At 33.4% G+C, this 19,458-nt stretch overlaps 1 protein-coding gene across 1 annotated transcript in view; it reads right to left on the bottom strand.

Annotated features, from left to right (window-relative positions):
- The window catches only part of LOC136037527 (zinc finger protein 423 homolog), a 151,611-nt gene that overhangs the window by 4,765 nt on the left and 127,388 nt on the right, over window positions 1-19,458 (bottom strand). The window contains exons 4-7 of the mRNA XM_065720249.1: window positions 11,650-11,792; window positions 8,287-8,403; window positions 2,657-2,831; window positions 1,735-1,921 (exon numbers count right to left, since the gene is read on the bottom strand). Of these exons, the coding sequence (XP_065576321.1) occupies window positions 1,735-1,921; window positions 2,657-2,831; window positions 8,287-8,403; window positions 11,650-11,792 (622 nt within the window). The remainder of the gene's footprint in view (window positions 1-1,734; window positions 1,922-2,656; window positions 2,832-8,286; window positions 8,404-11,649; window positions 11,793-19,458) is intronic.

Here is a 19,458-nt window from a genome sequence, read left to right as displayed (position 1 = left end):
CGTTTCCGTGGTTAACTCAAGTTCTTTGAATTTCCCCTTTTTATTAACGTTTTATTATTAATTTGTTTGAAAAAAAATTGATGCAATCACACTGATTCAAACTGAGAATTCAGAGACCCATCTATACCAGCTAGATAAAAAAAAGTAAGCACATAATTATTGCCTACTTTTATAAACGATTTTTCGAAAATCGATTTTTCTTAAATGATCACTCCGAACTTTGAAGGAGTATTTCGACTTATATACTTAGTTTTAACTACATACTTACATGAACATTAATTAAGATTCTAGAGAGTTTGGCCTTTATTTTAATATTTTAGAACGAACAAAGAAGGTGATATGTCATATAATGCAGAGCTTTAATTAGATGAAAATAAGCAGTAGAGTGCCCACCATTTGCTCACCAAATTGCAAAACTTTAACTAATAATTTTGCACTTCTCATATAATTTACTTTCTATTATACAAATCCCCTAAAAACAACAATGTTGTAAAAACCACCCCGCTTCGCAAAAAAAGCAAACCCAAAAAATCAAAACAGACAGCCAAAAAAAGTAATGATATCAATTTCGTCGCCTCAGTGCCTTAGTAAGACTCGAAAACAAATTTTCGAGAGTAAAAAGAAGTTAATATTTTTTTTTTCGGCCCTGTTGTGAGAGCACAATCCTGAAATATCATTTCGACAGCCTAAAGAAGTTAGGATTTTAAATTTCCCCTCCTTATTATTTGTTTTTACCTCCCAGATTTTATCCTCCCAGTTGGCTTTTATGGTAATACGGACAGATTCCCTTGATAAAACTAAATTTAATTAAAAAATGCGCCCATCTCTGTCCCTCCTGGATCCATCAATGCCCCTAGACAAAGAAAAAAAAAAAAAAAAAAATAGATTATCTAGTCCCAGGTAGACATACATTTTTCATATTTACTCAGATTTGGGCTGAATATTTCAAATATATTCAGGGAAGACCCACCTCGAACTGCACCTTTTTTTAACAACGGTAATTTATTTTTGCAATTACTATTTGAAAAATCATGATTTATTGCTTCATTTGAAGAAATTAACGGCAATTTAGTTTTTTAAATGTAGAATGTAGAAAAAGACTAATGAAATACTAAGACTAAATAGTGAGAATCGAATGAGTGAGAAATAGTGAGAATTGAGAATAGTGAGAATGAATACTAAGACTAAATACTAAGACTAAATGAAATATTAAGAATAAGACTAAATGTGTATGTAGAAAAAGACTAATGAAATATGGAAGGATGGAGTCAGTGCCCTTAAAGTGTACATGAACGTGTTCCAAGAGTGATCCATGAAGAGCTTCTTATTTGTAGCCATGACCCTTGTGGATGTAAAGCGTTTAGTACCTACCTATCATATGTAAAGCACTTTGTGTAACTATATGAGTTAGTCTTGTGCAATTATGTGCATTATTATGTCTGTTTTTATTTTGCAATTGTTGTTTTTTCATTGTTATTGTTATGTATCATGATTTGTTATGTGTGTTATTACATGCTATTATTTCTTATAATTTTTTTTGCTTTGCCCAAAGCAGCTTTTGTTGCAATAAATATTTATCTATCTTTACAGGAAAATACCTTAAATTAGTTGACCAGGCGCATTAGGCCTTATGGGGTGATCTGTAAATCTCAGTTTGACAAAAAATGTTTCATGGTGTCTTTTGTGGTGCTGCTAAAAGTGACTCCCTCAAGCAAGCAAACTTAAAAATCTTACCATGTAAAGATTGTACATGATTGCCAAGTGCTTCTAAACTGCTGAAGCCATTTAGGCCACAATATTGGCACCTTAAAGACTGGGGGCTAGCTGGTAAGGAGGGGTGGTCTGCACCATCATGTGCTGAATTTACAGGACTTGTTCTCTCTACTTTAATAAGTACTTCGACTTTCTCATTTATTGTCTCCTGAAAGGAAATAAAACTTTAATTAAACAAAATAAAGAAAAGAAAGCATAAAAGGGATGAAATTTAAGAAAAACTTAATAGAATATAATTTAAAGATATATAAAAATATATATAATTTTATGAAAAAGATATGTGAAAGTTCGTGGATAATTTTTTTTTTTATCAAAACCATATTGAACAAAATTTTGGGCATGAGACTCAGATATTTGATTTTTGTGTTTCGGTTTTTAGAAAGCTTATATTTAAAATATCAATTTTTATAACTCTATGATGTAATTATATGTCTTCAGGCGAATTTATAGATTTTCGTAAATTGGTATTTTTCAACTGTGTGTTATTTGGGGTAGATTGTAAAGGTCCTGCATTGTATTGCATTTTGCTCAAAATAAAATTTTCAGAGTTACATGGATTTGTTTCGATAGATAAAATCTAAGGTTAAAAAAAGGAGAATACATAAAGTATTTAAAGTTCCTCCAATTGGATGGAAGCTGCTTCATATTCCAAGGAAATTTTTGAGACATTTCTTAAAAATTTATACATATTTCTTAAAAATGTCAGCCAAACTATCCACTCACCTAAAGTAGCTACGAGACATATTTGTAAATAAAAGACTCATTAAGGTATGAATTCATGAATATGTTTAAGAAAGGGAGAGGGACTTTAAAAATAGCATTCCAGACTGCTGTCCCCTCCCACTGCCCATCAGAAAGAATAAAATGGCATCTCTCTGCCTACCTGATTGTCATTACTGGATTGCAAACGGCTTTCCATCTCCTTTTTGCTGTCGTCTTCTAATGGACTTTCAGGAGGTGTTGCAGGAGAGCTTTCTGTTACTGGTGAGTGAGAAATTCGAGAAGAAACCTGAGACATAGCAACAGAAGAAGTAGAAGATACAGAGCTGGATTCCCTCCTACAATGATAAGGTATGAGCATTACTGCTAAATTCAAGAAAGATAACCTACAAGAAAATTTTTTTGTCGTCTTTTGACGACAGAAAGAAAATAATCTGATGTTTTCTTTGTTGACATTGAAATTATTAAGTCAAGCGGCAAATACAAAATGGTTAGTGAATTGATAACATTTTTCAAAATAATGGTTTGTTTCTGTTCGAGAATGTTCGAACTTTATAAAACTGCCCCAAGGTGCAAATTAAGTTGAAATATAATAACTAAACGGCTTTTGCCTGGCTATAATAACTAGCAAATCCGGAAATCTAGCTGTAGAGAATAAATTGAAAAGCAGCTTTTAGATAAGGATCTGAATGCTAGATGGTGCTGATTGAATTATTTCTTAGAAGCCATCTTGAACGTTCAGCATTATACAGATGGATATTAAGTATGTTACTGAGGGTTAGGGGTACCAATTCACGAAAATTTAAGGAGGGGTACATTTCTTAAATTCTAGCCAAGGAGGAAATTTTGTTGCTCTTTTGATTTTTTGAATGACAATTTCATAAACAGTTAGTTTTTCAATGAAAGTAAAAAAAAAAATGCATCTTTCAAAACCTCGGAAGGGGGCAAATGCCCATTTGCCCTTGCAGAGGGTCAAAGCTCAGTATTATTTGTTAGGTTAAGAGTTCTCCCACTCCCCCTCCCTTGTGTCATCTCTTAGAAAAACGTGTGCCAGTTTCACCACGCGTGGCATATTGCCCGTAATACTTGGCAGAGTTCTGCCACATTTGGTGTAAATTACCACGATGGTTACGTACTACTTGGTGTACGTGATTTCCAAAAGTGGAAGTTCCTTTTTATTGGGTAGCCTATGAATTCTCTCAGGAAAATATTTAACTTAGAGCATAATATTTCCGAAAAGACAAATAAATGAATTCTTAAAAGCACTTAGTTGTTGCTATGATGAAACTGCTGTAATGGCTATCTTTCGCATCGTAACAAGTTTTTTCCTGTTTTTTAGATTTTGGAGTAAATGCCGTCTCAAAACTTTTTCTATTGCACTGCAATGAAAAAGGTCCATTATATATACCAGAAAACAGTAAAGGGAAGGTTGGGACAGAGCGTTCCTTTTAAAATATAGGAGACAGTTTCTTAAAGACTTCCTCTCCACAGAGGAAAACGATAAGACGAATACAAAAATATTCGAGGGGGCGCTGACTTTCGCCCTCTGGTTTAAATCTCAGAAAGCCACGTGTGCTGCGCAGTTCCGCCACTCTTGGGACAATCTCATAACGCTTGGAACACACAAAACGTTTGGCACATGCAACCTGGTGTACATGATTCCTGAGAGTTCATGAATCCATGCTCGAATTCAACTTTTAAGACAATAAATGGCAAAAAATAACAGGCTCAACTGCCAAAATCCTTTGGTGTTGAAAAAGAGCTTTAAATCTTTGCCTATTTGTCCCTCTGAAAATATATGATATATGTATAACCTGATCCAATTCCATCAGTCCTGGCTTATTTATCAAGAAACAGGAATAAAAATTGGATCCAATTTACTCAAAAATGAAGTGATATCGGGCAATATGATATTTCTTATATTTTCTCTGAGCAGGGTTGCCACTAGGACATTACTCCTGGAAAAATGACATTGTCAGATACGCTTAAGACGTAATTAAGTTTAGATTCCTTTTTTCAAAGTTTCTAACTTTTAAACAGGACTGTATAAGACTACACATAAACTAAGCATTGAAATACTGAAAAGATAAATGCAATAGGTCGTAGTTCACTTTTCAAGATTAAAAAGCTAACTGGAACTTTGTCTTTACTTTGCTTAAAGATAGTTTTTAGAAAAAAAACAAATTTTCGTCAACTCTTACATCAGGTTTTCGTAAAACAATGCCTCTGATTGGCTTAACACTTTCGCTGAATAAATAATTGTTCAGAGTAATTTAATTTCAAATGACATTAAATTGATTAACTGGAAGCTGATCAATTTAACGTGCCGGGTATCAGCTGGAATTATTAATGACCGGGTTTAGAATTATTATTAATGACCGGGTTTGGAATTATTTAATGACCGGGTATCAGCTGGAAGCTGATACCCGGTCTTCAAGTTTTTTATTGCGAAGCTGTGGAAGGTTTAGCTTAATAAACCCAGTTCCATCACTTAAATGGTTTCCATTTTTTTTTCTTTTTTCTGATTTCAATCCAGCCCATACGTATTTCCCATTTTCAGGGACAGGGATAACCGTTCACGTGCTTGCTGTTTTGAATGCTTGACAGTGTTCTATTGGTGTGAGGTTTCAATGACGGAAACAGTCTTTTCCGTTTCAAATCCAAAAGTAAAGCCCGCTTTTACTGTTTGCATTTGTCCAATCTCCAAACAAAGAAGGTTTCAATGACGGAAACAGTCTTTTCCGTTTCAAATCCAAAAGTAAAGCCCGCTTTTACTGTTTGCATTTGTCCAATCTCCAAACAAAGAAGGTTTCAATGACGGAAACAGTCTTTTCCGTTTCAAATCCAAAAGTAAAGCCCGCTTTTACTGTTTGCATTTGTCCAATCTCCAAACAAAGAAGGTTTCAATGACGGAAACAGTCTTTTCCGTTTCAAATCCAAAAGTAAAGCCCGCTTTTACTGTTTGCATTTGTCCAATCTCCAAACAAAGAAGGTTTCAATGACGGAAACAGTCTTTTCCGTTTCAAATCCAAAAGTAAAGCCCGCTTTTACTGTTTGCATTTGTCCTATCTCCAAACAAAGAAGGTTTCAATGACGGAAACAGTCTTTTCCGTTTCAAATCCAAAAGTAAAGCCCGCTTTTACTGTTTGCATTTGTCCAATCTCCAAACAAAGAAGGTTTCAATGACGGAAACAGTCTTTTCCGTTTCAAATCCAAAAGTAAAGCCCGCTTTTACTGTTTGCATTTGTCCAATCTCCAAACAAAGAAGGTTTCAATGACGGAAACAGTCTTTTCCGTTTCAAATCCAAAAGTAAAGCCCGCTTTTACTGTTTGCATTTGTCCAATCTCCAAACAAAGAAGGTTTCAATGACGGAAACAGTCTTTTCCGTTTCAAATCCAAAAGTAAAGCCCGCTTTTACTGTTTGCATTTGTCCTATCTCCAAACAAAGAAGGTTTCAATGACGGAAACAGTCTTTTCCGTTTCAAATCCAAAAGTAAAGCCCGCTTTTACTGTTTGCATTTGTCCAATCTCCAAACAAAGAAGGTTTCAATGACGGAAACAGTCTTTTCCGTTTCAAATCCAAAAGTAAAGCCCGCTTTTACTGTTTGCATTTGTCCAATCTCCAAACAAAGAAGGTTTCAATGACGGAAACAGTCTTTTCCGTTTCAAATCCAAAAGTAAAGCCCGCTTTTACTGTTTGCATTTGTCCAATCTCCAAACAAAGAAGGTTTCAATGACGGAAACAGTCTTTTCCGTTTCAAATCCAAAAGTAAAGCCCGCTTTTACTGTTTGCATTTGTCCAATCTCCAAACAAAGAAGGTTTCAATGACGGAAACAGTCTTTTCCGTTTCAAATCCAAAAGTAAAGCCCGCTTTTACTGTTTGCATTTGTCCTATCTCCAAACAAAGAAGGTTTCAATGACGGAAACAGTCTTTTCCGTTTCAAATCCAAAAGTAAAGCCCGCTTTTACTGTTTGCATTTGTCCAATCTCCAAACAAAGAAGGTTTCAATGACGGAAACAGTCTTTTCCGTTTCAAATCCAAAAGTAAAGCCCGCTTTTACTGTTTGCATTTGTCCAATCTCCAAACAAAGAAGGTTTCAATGACGGAAACAGTCTTTTCCGTTTCAAATCCAAAAGTAAAGCCCGCTTTTACTGTTTGCATTTGTCCAATCTCCAAACAAAGAAGGTTTAAACAGTCTTTTCCGTTTCAAATCCAAAAGTAAAGCCCGCTTTTACTGTTTGCATTTGTCCAATCTCCAAACAAAGAAGGTTTAAACAGTCTTTTCCGTTTCAAATCCAAAAGTAAAGCCCGCTTTTACTGTTTGCATTTGTCCAATCTCCAAACAAAGAAGGTTTCAATGACGGAAACAGTCTTTTCCGTTTCAAATCCAAAAGTAAAGCCCGCTTTTACTGTTTGCATTTGTCCTATCTCCAAACAAAGAAGGTTTCAATGACGGAAACAGTCTTTTCCGTTTCAAATCCAAAAGTAAAGCCCGCTTTTACTGTTTGCATTTGTCCTATCTCCAAACAAAGAAGGTTTCAATGACGGAAACAGTCTTTTCCGTTTCAAATCCAAAAGTAAAGCCCGCTTTTACTGTTTGCATTTGTCCTATCTCCAAACAAAGAAGGTTTCAATGACGGAAACAGTCTTTTCCGTTTCAAATCCAAAAGTAAAGCCCGCTTTTACTGTTTGCATTTGTCCTATCTCCAAACAAAGAAGGTTTCAATGACGGAAACAGTCTTTTCCGTTTCAAATCCAAAAGTAAAGCCCGCTTTTACTGTTTGCATTTGTCCAATCTCCAAACAAAGAAGATATAAATAGTAGCTATCTAGAATGTATTAATCTCCAAATTGTGTTTCTGTTCTTTTAACTCGAATCGGTGTTTATTTTACAATTTCCTTAATGTATTATAAAAAATCCAAAAATGAAAATTTGCGTTAAACTCAAGAGTACTTAGAAAATTTCAAAAAGTAATATTTTTTTGAAAACTGTATTGTTCGCGAAACTAGTTCATCACTTCTTTCGAAGTTTCGATTAAAAACGACAAAATGCCCCCCTCTACCTAAATTCTTAACAAATGCATTTTGCCCCCCCCCCTAGTTTCCCTGAATTGATGTCACTGTGCAAGTAGTAACACTGCAAGTATATATGGCTAAAAAAGTCCTTCAATTATTGAATGATTGGAAAGCTATGTACGATTTATACCCGAGCCACACTAGAGTTGATAAAGTTAATACTGAAAACTTTTGTTGATGAAGAAAAGCAGATTTACAACTGATATTTTGTTTTCACTTGTTGGTTTGTACGATTCTCACAAGCGTTTTGGCCAGGTTTATCATAGAAATGGTAAAACTGCCCCTCTAAGCTACCATTTTAAATTCAAAAAATACACTTGAAAGTTGAACATTACTCAACTCACAAGTTACATGCGCGACACGCTATTAGCCTTTTAGCCGTGCAAAATTCTGTATGACTGTAATGCGGCTATCAAGTATTATTGTGCAGTGTTCTGAAAAAAATAACTTATAATATAATCATTCACTAAATAAGAGATCAAAATATTAATATCTTCAAACAAAAAGCTTAAAGATTATATGAAGTAGTTATAGTCAAATCTTCGCCCAAGTATCTACTCAAGGTTAATAGGAATCTAGATGAGATTGCCAACACAGAATCATAAAACAAGTCAAATATTTCTGAGATAATTGAAACCCAAACAGAGAAGCTGTTAATAAAACCATTATTATGCAAAAGACATAAAAGTTTTGAAATAAAGTAGATTTTAATTACCTGTGGTTAAGCATGTGAGATGTGAGGGCTGCTCCTGTGTTATACCCTCGCTGACACAGGGAACACTGAAATGGTTTCCTTGAATCATGGGTTTTTATATGAATTTTAAGATGGTCACTGAAAGAAAAGATGATCGTAAATTTTTTATTGTTACAGAAAGCTATGATTAGAAGTGAGGAATTGTCTATCTAAAAATTCAAATTACTTTCCCACTGAATATAAGCAGGGAGGTAAAATGGCGTTTAAACTGTAGATCCATCTAGACTTGATACTTCGAGTTTCAGGAATTTAAAGTGCTGAAATCCAATGGACAAGTGTGTATTTTCCTGTTGAGCCCTTGTGTTGGGTTGTCGCCTCTGCATTATTTGTCTTTTTTATTGTTTTTATTATTTGGTAAATGACGACTTATACTTACTTACGACGCAACTGCCTGTCCAGGGATTATTCTTCGCGGTTGACTGTGTATGGCTATGCTGTTTAACTTAAGTAATTGGATGGATGAGTAGGGTTAAGGCCTCATTCAAGTACTGATCTGTATTAATTACTAAAGTAGCAAAACGGTCTTCCTTTCTCCTTCTGTTTTTCTTTTTTGTTTATATGGTTAGTTTTTTTTAATGGTGTGTGTTTGTTTCTTTGTTTGTGCTGTTGCATTGGTGATTTTTTTTTTCATTATATTAGAAGGCCTCTAGCTTCTATTTGCGCAGAAATAATATTAATGCTATAATATTCTAAATTATATTTGTTAAAATTTTTCTTCTGATACTTATCTTTCAAAGCAACTTCGTTTATTAGTAAATAATTATAAAAGCAGTTAAACAGATAGCAAAAAAAGAAGGAGAAAACAAAAAAGATATAATAGAAAAATTGACATTTGGATTACCTCTACCAATGAAAATTAGCATGGAGATGAAGTGGCGTTAACACTACCGGCTTATCTGGGCTTTGCAAACGAATCTGGCTTAAATTGACAATTATTTTACTTTTAATCTTAGTTATATTAATATTAAGATTTTTACACTAAAGTTATTTAATGTAAAAGGAGTTTTTGATGTTAAAGTTATTTTTGCCCTATTTTAAAGGAGTAAGAATATTATGCCTTGTAGACTGAACTTGTACTTTACTAAAACACGAAAGTATTTCTAGCTTTTTCCGATCTTCTGTATAGTTTGTGCCATGTAACATAGCACCTATTGAATTATTACAGCCAAAGTGTGCACTAGAATACCATTGCGCTCAAAAGAAATGAGTGGCCCCAGTGGTGTTCGTTCCTACTGGCCCCTCCTTGATGGTGACCATGATCAGGGAGTTTTAATATTCAGATACACTGCCACGTAAGTTATAAATTTGTTATCAATTATTATCGCAACCCGGAATTGAGGGGCGAACACAAGCATTTAAAACATTATAAGAGATGAAAATAGGGTTTTTCAGCTTTTTGCTGGGTCAGTCTTCCTTTCAAGAGACTATTACCAATATTTAAAGATTAACAGTTAATTGCTTAACCATGTGGCTTCATTTGCTTATATACTAAATAAAATTAGGGTGGTTTTCAAGCGAAAACGACTTAAACAGTTTTTCAAAATCATGGGATGTGTGGTGGGTCTTTAAGGGTTATTTAAATGACATAAGGTAATAATTTGAATTTCACCATAAAACACCTGCCCTGGGCCACTTTCTACTTTGGGCCAGGCCTCGCTTTACAAATATATCTAACTGTTGTGAGCTCACCAGTTTGGCAGGCTTCAGCTAGTCACGAACTGAAAGGCATTACCCAGCAGAATATCACCCTTGTGTCCCTTCTGACCACCTGACAAGCAGCCCCTGGAGGATTATTAGGTGTAAGTTAAGGGATTTTTAGAAAACGAAAAATATTCTCTCTGCCTTCAGGAATAAAAATACTCTTGCTACCAGGGATTTCCAAAACTTTCCCGAATTACTGGGCACTTCTAATTGAAAATATCAAATAAGATGTTTTTTATTATTCCACCCTCCGAAAAAAAAAATCCGGCTTACCTTCTTGCTTCCTATATTTTTGTTTATTCTCTTTTATAGCTGTTCTGTAATTATTCTTTTAGTTATTGAATTTGAAAATGTTAGCTGTCCTCAAAGACTGTTTAAAAGATTATTTAGAGGGGTACTGACTCCCTCGAAAATAGGTACCATTTCGTCCTTTCCTCTCAACGATGTTGGCGATCATCAAACTTAGTAAATTGGTTAACTGTAAATGTAAATGTGGTGCCTAGAGCAGAAGACTTTCTTCAACTTTGTGATTATGCTTTTGGGTTGCATAATTAATTCAAATTGATCGGCATGCTGACCAATACAGTATTCAATTTTCGTGAAATTTATTATAATCAATGCTGATAAGATAGAACGAATCTTTTTTCCTTTTTGTTGAGTTAAATACCGCACTTGTTAGTAATTTGGAGAGGTCTTCGGTGATTTATCTACGACGCATGAGCAGGACTTGCCATACTGATATAAACAAACAAATCACAAAAATGCGCAAAATGAAAATATTTAATAACTGACACTCTAAAAGGACGAAACAGGGCATGTACAAAAATCATTTTCTGCGGCAATTTCAATAGAGTCAATCAACAAAATTAAAGTATTTTTAAGCTTAGAACTCCTATTACTCCTTGCTTGCAATATTTAATAAAAATAGCCAAAAAAAGAAAACATTATGACATATTTCAACTCAAATCCTGGGATCCACTTTTCACTTTACCAGATCATAATTTGGGCCACCAACTCATTCTTCATGCTTTTTTTTGCCTGGCATGACAACTTCCTGAGTTAAAAAAAGCTACTTTGAATCACCTGACCGCGTATGCCCGTCGAGATTGCCTGTAAGTTTTCTTCCAGCTACCAGTAATTATAAGAATTGTCGAAAATTTTGGTAAAAACCAAATATTTTTGTAGGGAAATAAATGCGGTGCCGCACTGAAGATGTAAGAAATAAAATAAAGATATTTCACAATGTACAAACTGGGTTTTCTATTTACATGAAGCAATGCAAGAATTTTTCCTTTTTTAGATCTAAATTTTAATTACATTGTTTATCGATAATAGCATTGCAAAAAATAAAGAAATTGATATTGTCAAAAGGAGAGAAAATCTAAAAAACAACCATAAAGTCTTAAAATGCATATTTTTTATGGTTATGTTCGATAAAACTTGTATAACAAGTTTTTACCAACTGATTGTAAACAAAATTTACCAATTTTACCAATTGATTGTTTCGTTTATTTTTACTCTATAATAAAGAATAATTAAAGTAAAATTCTTCAGGGAAGTCCAGACTTAGTTTTTTATTCTTCTCAAATTGAATAGCAAAGCGAACAGTTTTTATCTCCTTACCTTCTGCTAAAGGCGGCTTCACACTGTTCACATTTGTATTTTCGATCGCCAGTATGCAGCTTAACATGTCGGTCACGGCTACGCTTGTGTTTGAACAATCGCTGACAGTACTCACATTTAAAAGGAAGCTGGTCACTATGCGTCTGAAAAATGTGTAATTTATGTTTTTTTTATTCCAATGTTTGTCACCTTGAATTGTTGAATTAAGGCTAATACTTTGAATTCAGTGGCATCGATTAATGAGAATGAATGGAGCAGGGGACAAAATATATTTTTCAGAATCTAGGAGGGCATTTTATATCAATGGAAATACCAAAACAGATTTTTCTAAAACTATTGAGGAGCAAAAAGGATGAGGGGCAAATGCCCCTCCCCCACCCAATCGGCATCATTGCTTTAATTATACCTAAGTAACAAATACTTGAGAGATTCAATTTTTAATGTTCAGTTCTGAACAATTTCATTGAAGGTTTTTGAATTGATAGGCATATTATTTCTGACGAGTCAGTTAATTCAAGAGATGATCCTCTACAGGGACATATTGAGTCTATAGCACCAAAACGTTGTATCTGACATTTCTTCGATTCTGAAAATGTTGCCAAAATCCGTCGGCTAAGCTGTTCTCAATGGAAGGAGCAATAGAGCAAGGCAGACCAGAATATTTAAATACGAATAAACATACATTGTCCCGTTGAATTTTTCTTTGAAAGAAGCTTATTAAAGGATTTCAGCAATTATTTCTACACTGACAAAATGTTAGAGCCGACCTTACTGCGTTAAAGTGACGATATGGAAAAGTTGGACCTTGTGTGACTTTTTACTCCAATTATTTAACTTGGCTTTTTGTTCCAATTATTTAAGAAGGACTCCTGAAGCACAGGGGCGGTTTAATTAGAATACTATGTTTTTAAAAATTTCTAAGAAAAATAATTTTATTATTAAGCGTAAAGTGCCAGGTATTGAAGATAGGGCAACCCCCTTAAATACGTCATAATTTCTGTTCGTTTTAATTTTTAATGTTGCTCCTAACTTTCAATTGAACAAGTTATTTAATTTCTGATTCTTTTTTTTAACAATTCCGGGAAATCCAATCCCCCTCCATGGAAAATGTTCTTTTGCCACAAAAAATCCCTCCATGGAAAAATCCTCCCTGTAATTGTTCAATTTTTTTGGTCACTCATGGACGCCATTCTAGAGACTGTGAATGGTGAATTGCCTCTTGGCCACCATGATATAAGCTAAGTCACAAGGGCTAAGTAATCTTATTTAACAAGCAAACATCAAAAATTCGTCACCCAATGTAGTGTATGTTTTTCAGATTTGTACACTAATTCTGTAAATACTTTCTATTTAGTCAAGACTAAAGAATAACAAGTTTTGTAATAGGCACTGTCTACATCGGTCCTGAAGAGCTTTTAAAATGTTTGTTTTTGATAACAGAGCGTGCTTAAAAAGGGTATTTGCATGATCAAACAAGTTACAACCCACTGCAGCATTGCGCTTCCAAGTTCAGCTTGAAACCGCTTTTGTAATGAAAAATCTTTATTAACAACCGTGTTTCCGTGAGCTAAGAGAAAATTGTTGATAGAATTTTTCAAATATTCAGAAGGTTGTTGGAGAATATTGTTGATGAATTTTGAGCGTAAAATAATAAAATAGGAAAAGGAAAAAAAATGTGGTGGTGGTCCAAACACTTCGCTACATTAAAGAAGAAATAGAAAGCGGAAATCTCTTCATTTAACAAATAATTATTGGTGATTTTTTGTTATAAACGGTTTGATTTGAATTTTTATGTTTGTTTTGAAGCTTAAAATGCTGTTTTTAGGGTTTATGTACAAGAAACTGCTATTTTTAATTCTCCATTTTTAATTAGTCTCTGTGAATTGCTAGCAGCAACTTGTGTTAGTCAGCAATATTGATTCCAAGAGATAGAAGATTATGACTAATAAAAATACAATGCGTTTGGAGACGGTACTTCATACTAACAAGGAAGGTTGAGTCGGTAACAATTTTTTTTTGTATGACATTTTGAGGCGTTCTAATTTTAAGGAACCCCGTGTCTAACATTCTTGGAGAACGGTTTTAGGCATTTACACCCCCAGAAAATAGCCCCAGTGAAAAATTCCCCCACAAAAAATACCCCCTGAAAAAATAGCCCCCCCCCCGAGAAAATACCACCCGTAAAAAATATCCCTTGGAACCCCCCTTGGAAAGTAGGTTTTCTAAAATTGAAAATTTCATTTGAGTTTTTTTTTAGTTTCGTTGAGAAGTGCTAAGCAAAGTGAAAAAGAGGAACTTACACACCATAAGTACCTTTGAAGCTTATCCTAAAAATAAGTATCCTAAAATCCATTTTTGTTGAAAAACCTCAATATGAACTTCTGCAATTTTTGGCATTGGGGACCAAATTTAAAAAAAAAGAGAAAAAAATTAGGTGAAAGCTAAAATATATGGCATACAATTTCGAATATAAACTTCATCTGAAAATGATCTTAAAATAAATTCAAAAATATTTATAATTTTTATATTTATATTATACAATATTTAATGTGTATTGCTTTATAAAAACCTATAATCCCTTATATTATTTTCGTATTCCTTATTTATTTATTCCTTATATTATATACATTTTCGTATTTTTTTTGTACTAAAAATGACACTGTGTATTAGCACTGGTACAAATACACTTGAAATGTTGTCGTAACAGGCTCAGGATGCAAACTTATTGCAACCCTGGATGTAAACCTATCTAGTTAAAATCTCTTGGCTTCCCGAGCACTAACATTTATGACGTATTCCTTAATAAAACATGTTCTCAACAATCATATGAACTTAATTTGTCTCCACGGAAAGTGAACTAAACATAGCATTACACCTAGAATGTTAATGCGACAGAAATTGTATCTAGGTGGCAACCATGGATGCTAGCCCATCGAGACAAAAACTGACCGCCCATAATGGATTCGCTAGCTCAGAGGCGCACAAAAATTTAAGATTTATTGCTTTATCAAAACCTATTGTCTGCTTTTCTTATAAACCCTAGCAAGTTTTTAGACAAAATGAAACTGTCCATCAAACCCATTTTATCTCTTCTCCTTGGTGTAGTTAAAATGCGAGAGATTTATACACCATTATAATCTCGATTATGTAATGTCATAATTTGCATATTTTAGATACATATGTCATGGATGGACAACTATCTAATTTTTTAAAGAAGAAAAACATTTAAGAATTTAAAAGTTTTTACGTGTATTTATTTTATTGCACTATTTTGATACCAGATATGATGCACCTTTGTCAATTAAATTTAATGCAACATCACATTTGTATTTTTAACAGTTGATTCAACTTTGATAAACTAAAACGAAGAACATAAAAATTCATTTGTTTCTTTCTTATAACCTGTATTAAACAATGAGAAATATTCATGATCATCCAGTTTTTAAAGTTTCTCGAAAATCAACATATTTAACTAGAAATCAACATATGATAAGTATATGAAAAATTTATGTCAGCAGAAACCACTCAGTTTCATGGAGAGATTTAATTATTTTATTTTTTAGCACTTAAAAATTTACATTTATCTTAATAGTTTATTCTGTAATAAACAAACCTTTATGGTAAATTAAAATAAGTTTTGAATTTTTATAAGAAACTAGAAGAAAAGCATTAGAAATTTAAGGCTACTATAGCAGTTTTCAGTTGACTTGTTTCAAAAATGTTCTTTAGAAAGGTATTTGCTGAGAAAACCTCAGTATTTTTTTTTGAGCAGTTTCAAAAGTGATCGGATCTAAATAACTATATTTATGACTAGCAAATGAGTATGTTAAATAATTAAAAACAATCAATTATAAAAAAAAATACGACTATCAAAAAATTATACTTAAATAATGACTCTTTTTTTTTCAGAAACAACCAGAACCCGGCACAAAAGTTACAAAAAAGTTTCACATAGATAGGCCTACGAGTACTAAAACAAAGTCACTAGACTAGAGAAAAATCATAAAAAAGCTGCTAAAAATTGATCTTCAGTTTGTTTTCTTAAAAGACAATTTTTAAGAGAGGTTTCCGATGAGAAAATTTCATCATTTTATTTTCGAGCACTTGAAAATTTACATATTATCTTAAAAATTTATTTCACCACAAACAATGTTTGTGGTAAATGAAAAGAAGTTATCTTATTTTTTTATCAGACTAAAAGAGAATAACTAGAAATAAAAACTGCTAAAGCAGTTTCTAGTTGAATCAAACAGTTCGTGGTAACGAACTGTAGTAAGGGGCGACCCGGCTCAATAGTAACTGAAACTCTAAAAAATTGAATTTTGATACCAATAGTTATATCAAAAGAATTGCATTTTAATGCTGATTTTAAATATATAAGTTTCATCAAGATCAGGTATATCCATCAAAAGTTACGAGCCTAAGAAAATTTGCCTCATTTTAGAAAATAGGGGAAAACACCCCTTAAAAGTCATACAATCTTAACGAAAATCACACCATCAGATTCAGCGTATCAGAAAACCTTGTTGTGAAGTTTCAAACTCCTATCTACAAAAATATGGAATTTCGCATTTTTGCCACAAGACAGATCACGGATGCGTGTTTATTTGTTTTTTTGTTTGTTTTTTCTTTCCCAGGGGTGATCATATCGACTGAGTGGTCCTAGAATGTCGCGAGAGGGCTCATTCTAATGGAAATTAAAAGTTCTAGTGCCCTTTTTAAGTGACCAAAAAATTGGAGGGCACCTAGGCCCCCTCCCACGCTCATTTTTTCCCAAAAGTCAACGGATCAAAATTCTGAGATAGCCATTTTATTCACCATAGTCGAAAAACCTAATAACTATGTCTTTAGGGACGACTTACTCCCCGCAGTCCCCGTGGGAGGGGATGCGAGTTACAAACTTAGACCTGTGTTTATATATAGTAATGGTTACTGGGAAGTGTGCAGACGTTTTCAGGGGGGATTTTTGGTTTAGGGGGGAGAGTTGAGGGGGGGGGGGTTACGTTGGAGGATATTTCCATGGAAAAACTTATCATGGGGGAAGAGAATTTCAAAGAAGGGGGCGCAGGATTTTCTAGCATTATTTGAAAAAAAAACAATGAAAAAATAAATATGAAAAGTTTTTTCTACTGAAAGTAAGGAGCAGCATTAAAACTTAAAACGAACAAAAATTACTACGCATATGAGGGGTTTACCTCCTCGTTATACCTCACTCTTTACGCTAAAGTATTTTTAGTAACTTCAACATTTTATTCTACGGCGTTTGTGATTCAGAGGTCATTCTTAAGGAATTGGGACAAAATTTAAGCTTTAGTGTAAAGAGCGAGGTATCGACAAGGGTTGAACCCCCTCATATACGCAATAAAACATACGAATATAGAAGTCCGTTACGTAAGTTACGTATATTTTATACCAGTGAAAACGTTTGTAAAAAATTAAAAGTTCAAGTTGCTTTTTTAAGCAATCAAAAAATTGGAGGGCAACTAGGCCTCCTCCCTCGCTCCTTTTTTCTCAAAATATTCATATTAATTGCAATTAATTAACATGCAAATGTCGTTTTAATTATTTATGTGCGGAGAGCCAAGATCAAAACATGCATTAATTCAAAAACGTCTAGAAATTAAATAAAAAAATAAGTTTTTTAAATGAAAGTAAGGAGCAGCATTAAAACTTATAACGAACAGAAATTACTCCGTATATGAAAGGGGCTTTTCCTCCTCAACGCCCCGCTCTTTACGCTAAAGTTTCTTACTGTTTTAAAAATAGAGTTAAGAGAAAGAGTCAAACTTTAGCGTAAAGAGCGAGGCGTTGAGAAGGAAAAGCCCCTTTCATATTCGGAGTAATTTCTGTTCGTTTTAAGTTTTAATGTTGCTCCTTACTTTCATTTAAAAAAAAAAACTTGTTTTTCTTTATTTAATTGCTAAAAAAAATCCATTTTTCGAGAGGTTTTTGCTGAGAAGATCTAAAAAAAAGAGCAATTTTAAAAGTAGCAGTTGATTTTTCTTATAAAACCGTTCTTTCTAAAGGTTCAAACTGATCTTCTTGCTAAAATAAGAAGTTTTTAAGTTTCTATACTAGACTAGAAGGAGAAATATAAAGCTCCTCATCCTGTTTTAAGTTGAACTTTTCCACAACAAACATTCTTTAGAGAGGTTTTAGCTCAGAAAATTTAAAAACAAATTTTGAGTGTTTTAAAATTTAATTTGTTTTTAAAATATTATTCATAGTAAGCAAATGTTTAAGTTATGTTTAAGAAGTTTTCAATTTTTTAGTTGGAAACACCAAGAATTCACCGTTAAATGAACAAAAAAACACACAAATCTACGAAAGGTACACCTTCAGACCCACAAAAGTACGAGTGACAGTAGTGAGTTCGTAATTAATCTTTAAATTACGCATCAAGTATAGTCCAAATGAAATATGGTCATTTCAATTGGTTAAGTGGAAACTTACACACCCAAATATATCTTAACAAATTTAGAAAAATCTCAGAAGTCAATTATCAATGAAAAATAACGACTTGCAGTTATGCTGTTTTGGTAGCAGAGGGCGCCAAATTAAAGAAAAAAAAATAAACGTGGGTGAAATATTAACAAAATAAAAAGCTAAGAACATGTGAAATCCAACAAATCAAGAAGGTATAAGTGCTCTTATTTTGAGTTTTTTGGTTGTTTAGACTTTTTGCAAAACCCTCAATGTTCTGCAAGCTTTCCACCGAGAAATTTACATCATTTTCTTTTCGAGTGTACTCAAATTTATTTTAATTGTTTTTTTTTAAGCTAAAAACCAGGCATATCCGCAGAAGAAGGTATCCCTGCTGCCCTTGAAATTAAAAGCTTCTGTAGAGTTTGCTTGTTCACCTTTTCTTTATTTATACCCCCCCCCCTAAAAATCCCCGTTTGCACTTGCTAAAACATATGGAAAGACTAGTATTTTAAACTTATAATTAAGAGCTTAAGACACAGATTCAGTATAGGCAACTCGTTTCTGATTTTTTATTCGTCTCTATCTTTATTCGGCAAATCATAAAGGACTCAACATACTTAAGTACCGTAGCGTAAATCCAGAAGTAGCAATATTAAGAACCATAAGATATCCAGAAAACATTTAACCAGAGAGTTAAAAAAGAAATAAAGGCTTTAGTAAATATAAAAGAAAAATATCACTAGGAAGAGAAAAGAATATATCGAAAATTAAAATAAGTCAATTGGAACAGGCAGAGAGGGGAAAAAGAAAAAAAAGAAGAAAAAACCTGACAGTAAATTTACCGAAACTTTTCTTTTTAGCTGTAAGTTCAGATTTAGAAGGCAGCCCTTCCTTTATTGATACAAACGCAAACATGCAGTCGAATCAAAGTATACCCTTCCAGGAGTGATCAGATAAAAAAAAAAAAAAAAAAAAAAAAAAAAAAAAAAAAAAAAAAAAAAAAAAAAAAAAAAAAAAAAAACAAGGTCCACAGAATAGACGAGGGTGGACATAAATAACCACCGCAAACTTCAAAAAAAAATGAATGTGTATTAGATATTAGATTAACAACTGTTAGTTGAATTACTGAATTTTGTCTTGTATTAATTCAATAATCTAATTAAATCAAGAATTCTATGTGCATAATTCATTCTGACTTAAAATAGCGGATTTTGATTACTTTAGGTTGGAGGAGGAGCGTGCGCAGCTGTGTTGGCCTCAGGTGGCTTGGCGCTGCAGTGAGTTATTAGTATTATTAGTAGTAGTAGCTAACAACTCACTGTTTCATCAAGCCGAAAGAGGCCAACGCAGTTGCGCACCTTCCTCCCGCATCCCTATCTATTC

This window comes from Artemia franciscana, chromosome 17, assembly GCF_032884065.1.
Source record: "Artemia franciscana chromosome 17, ASM3288406v1, whole genome shotgun sequence".
NCBI classification, from domain to species: Eukaryota; Metazoa; Arthropoda; class Branchiopoda; order Anostraca; family Artemiidae; genus Artemia; species Artemia franciscana.
This window is presented reverse-complemented; position numbering and strand designations above follow the sequence as displayed.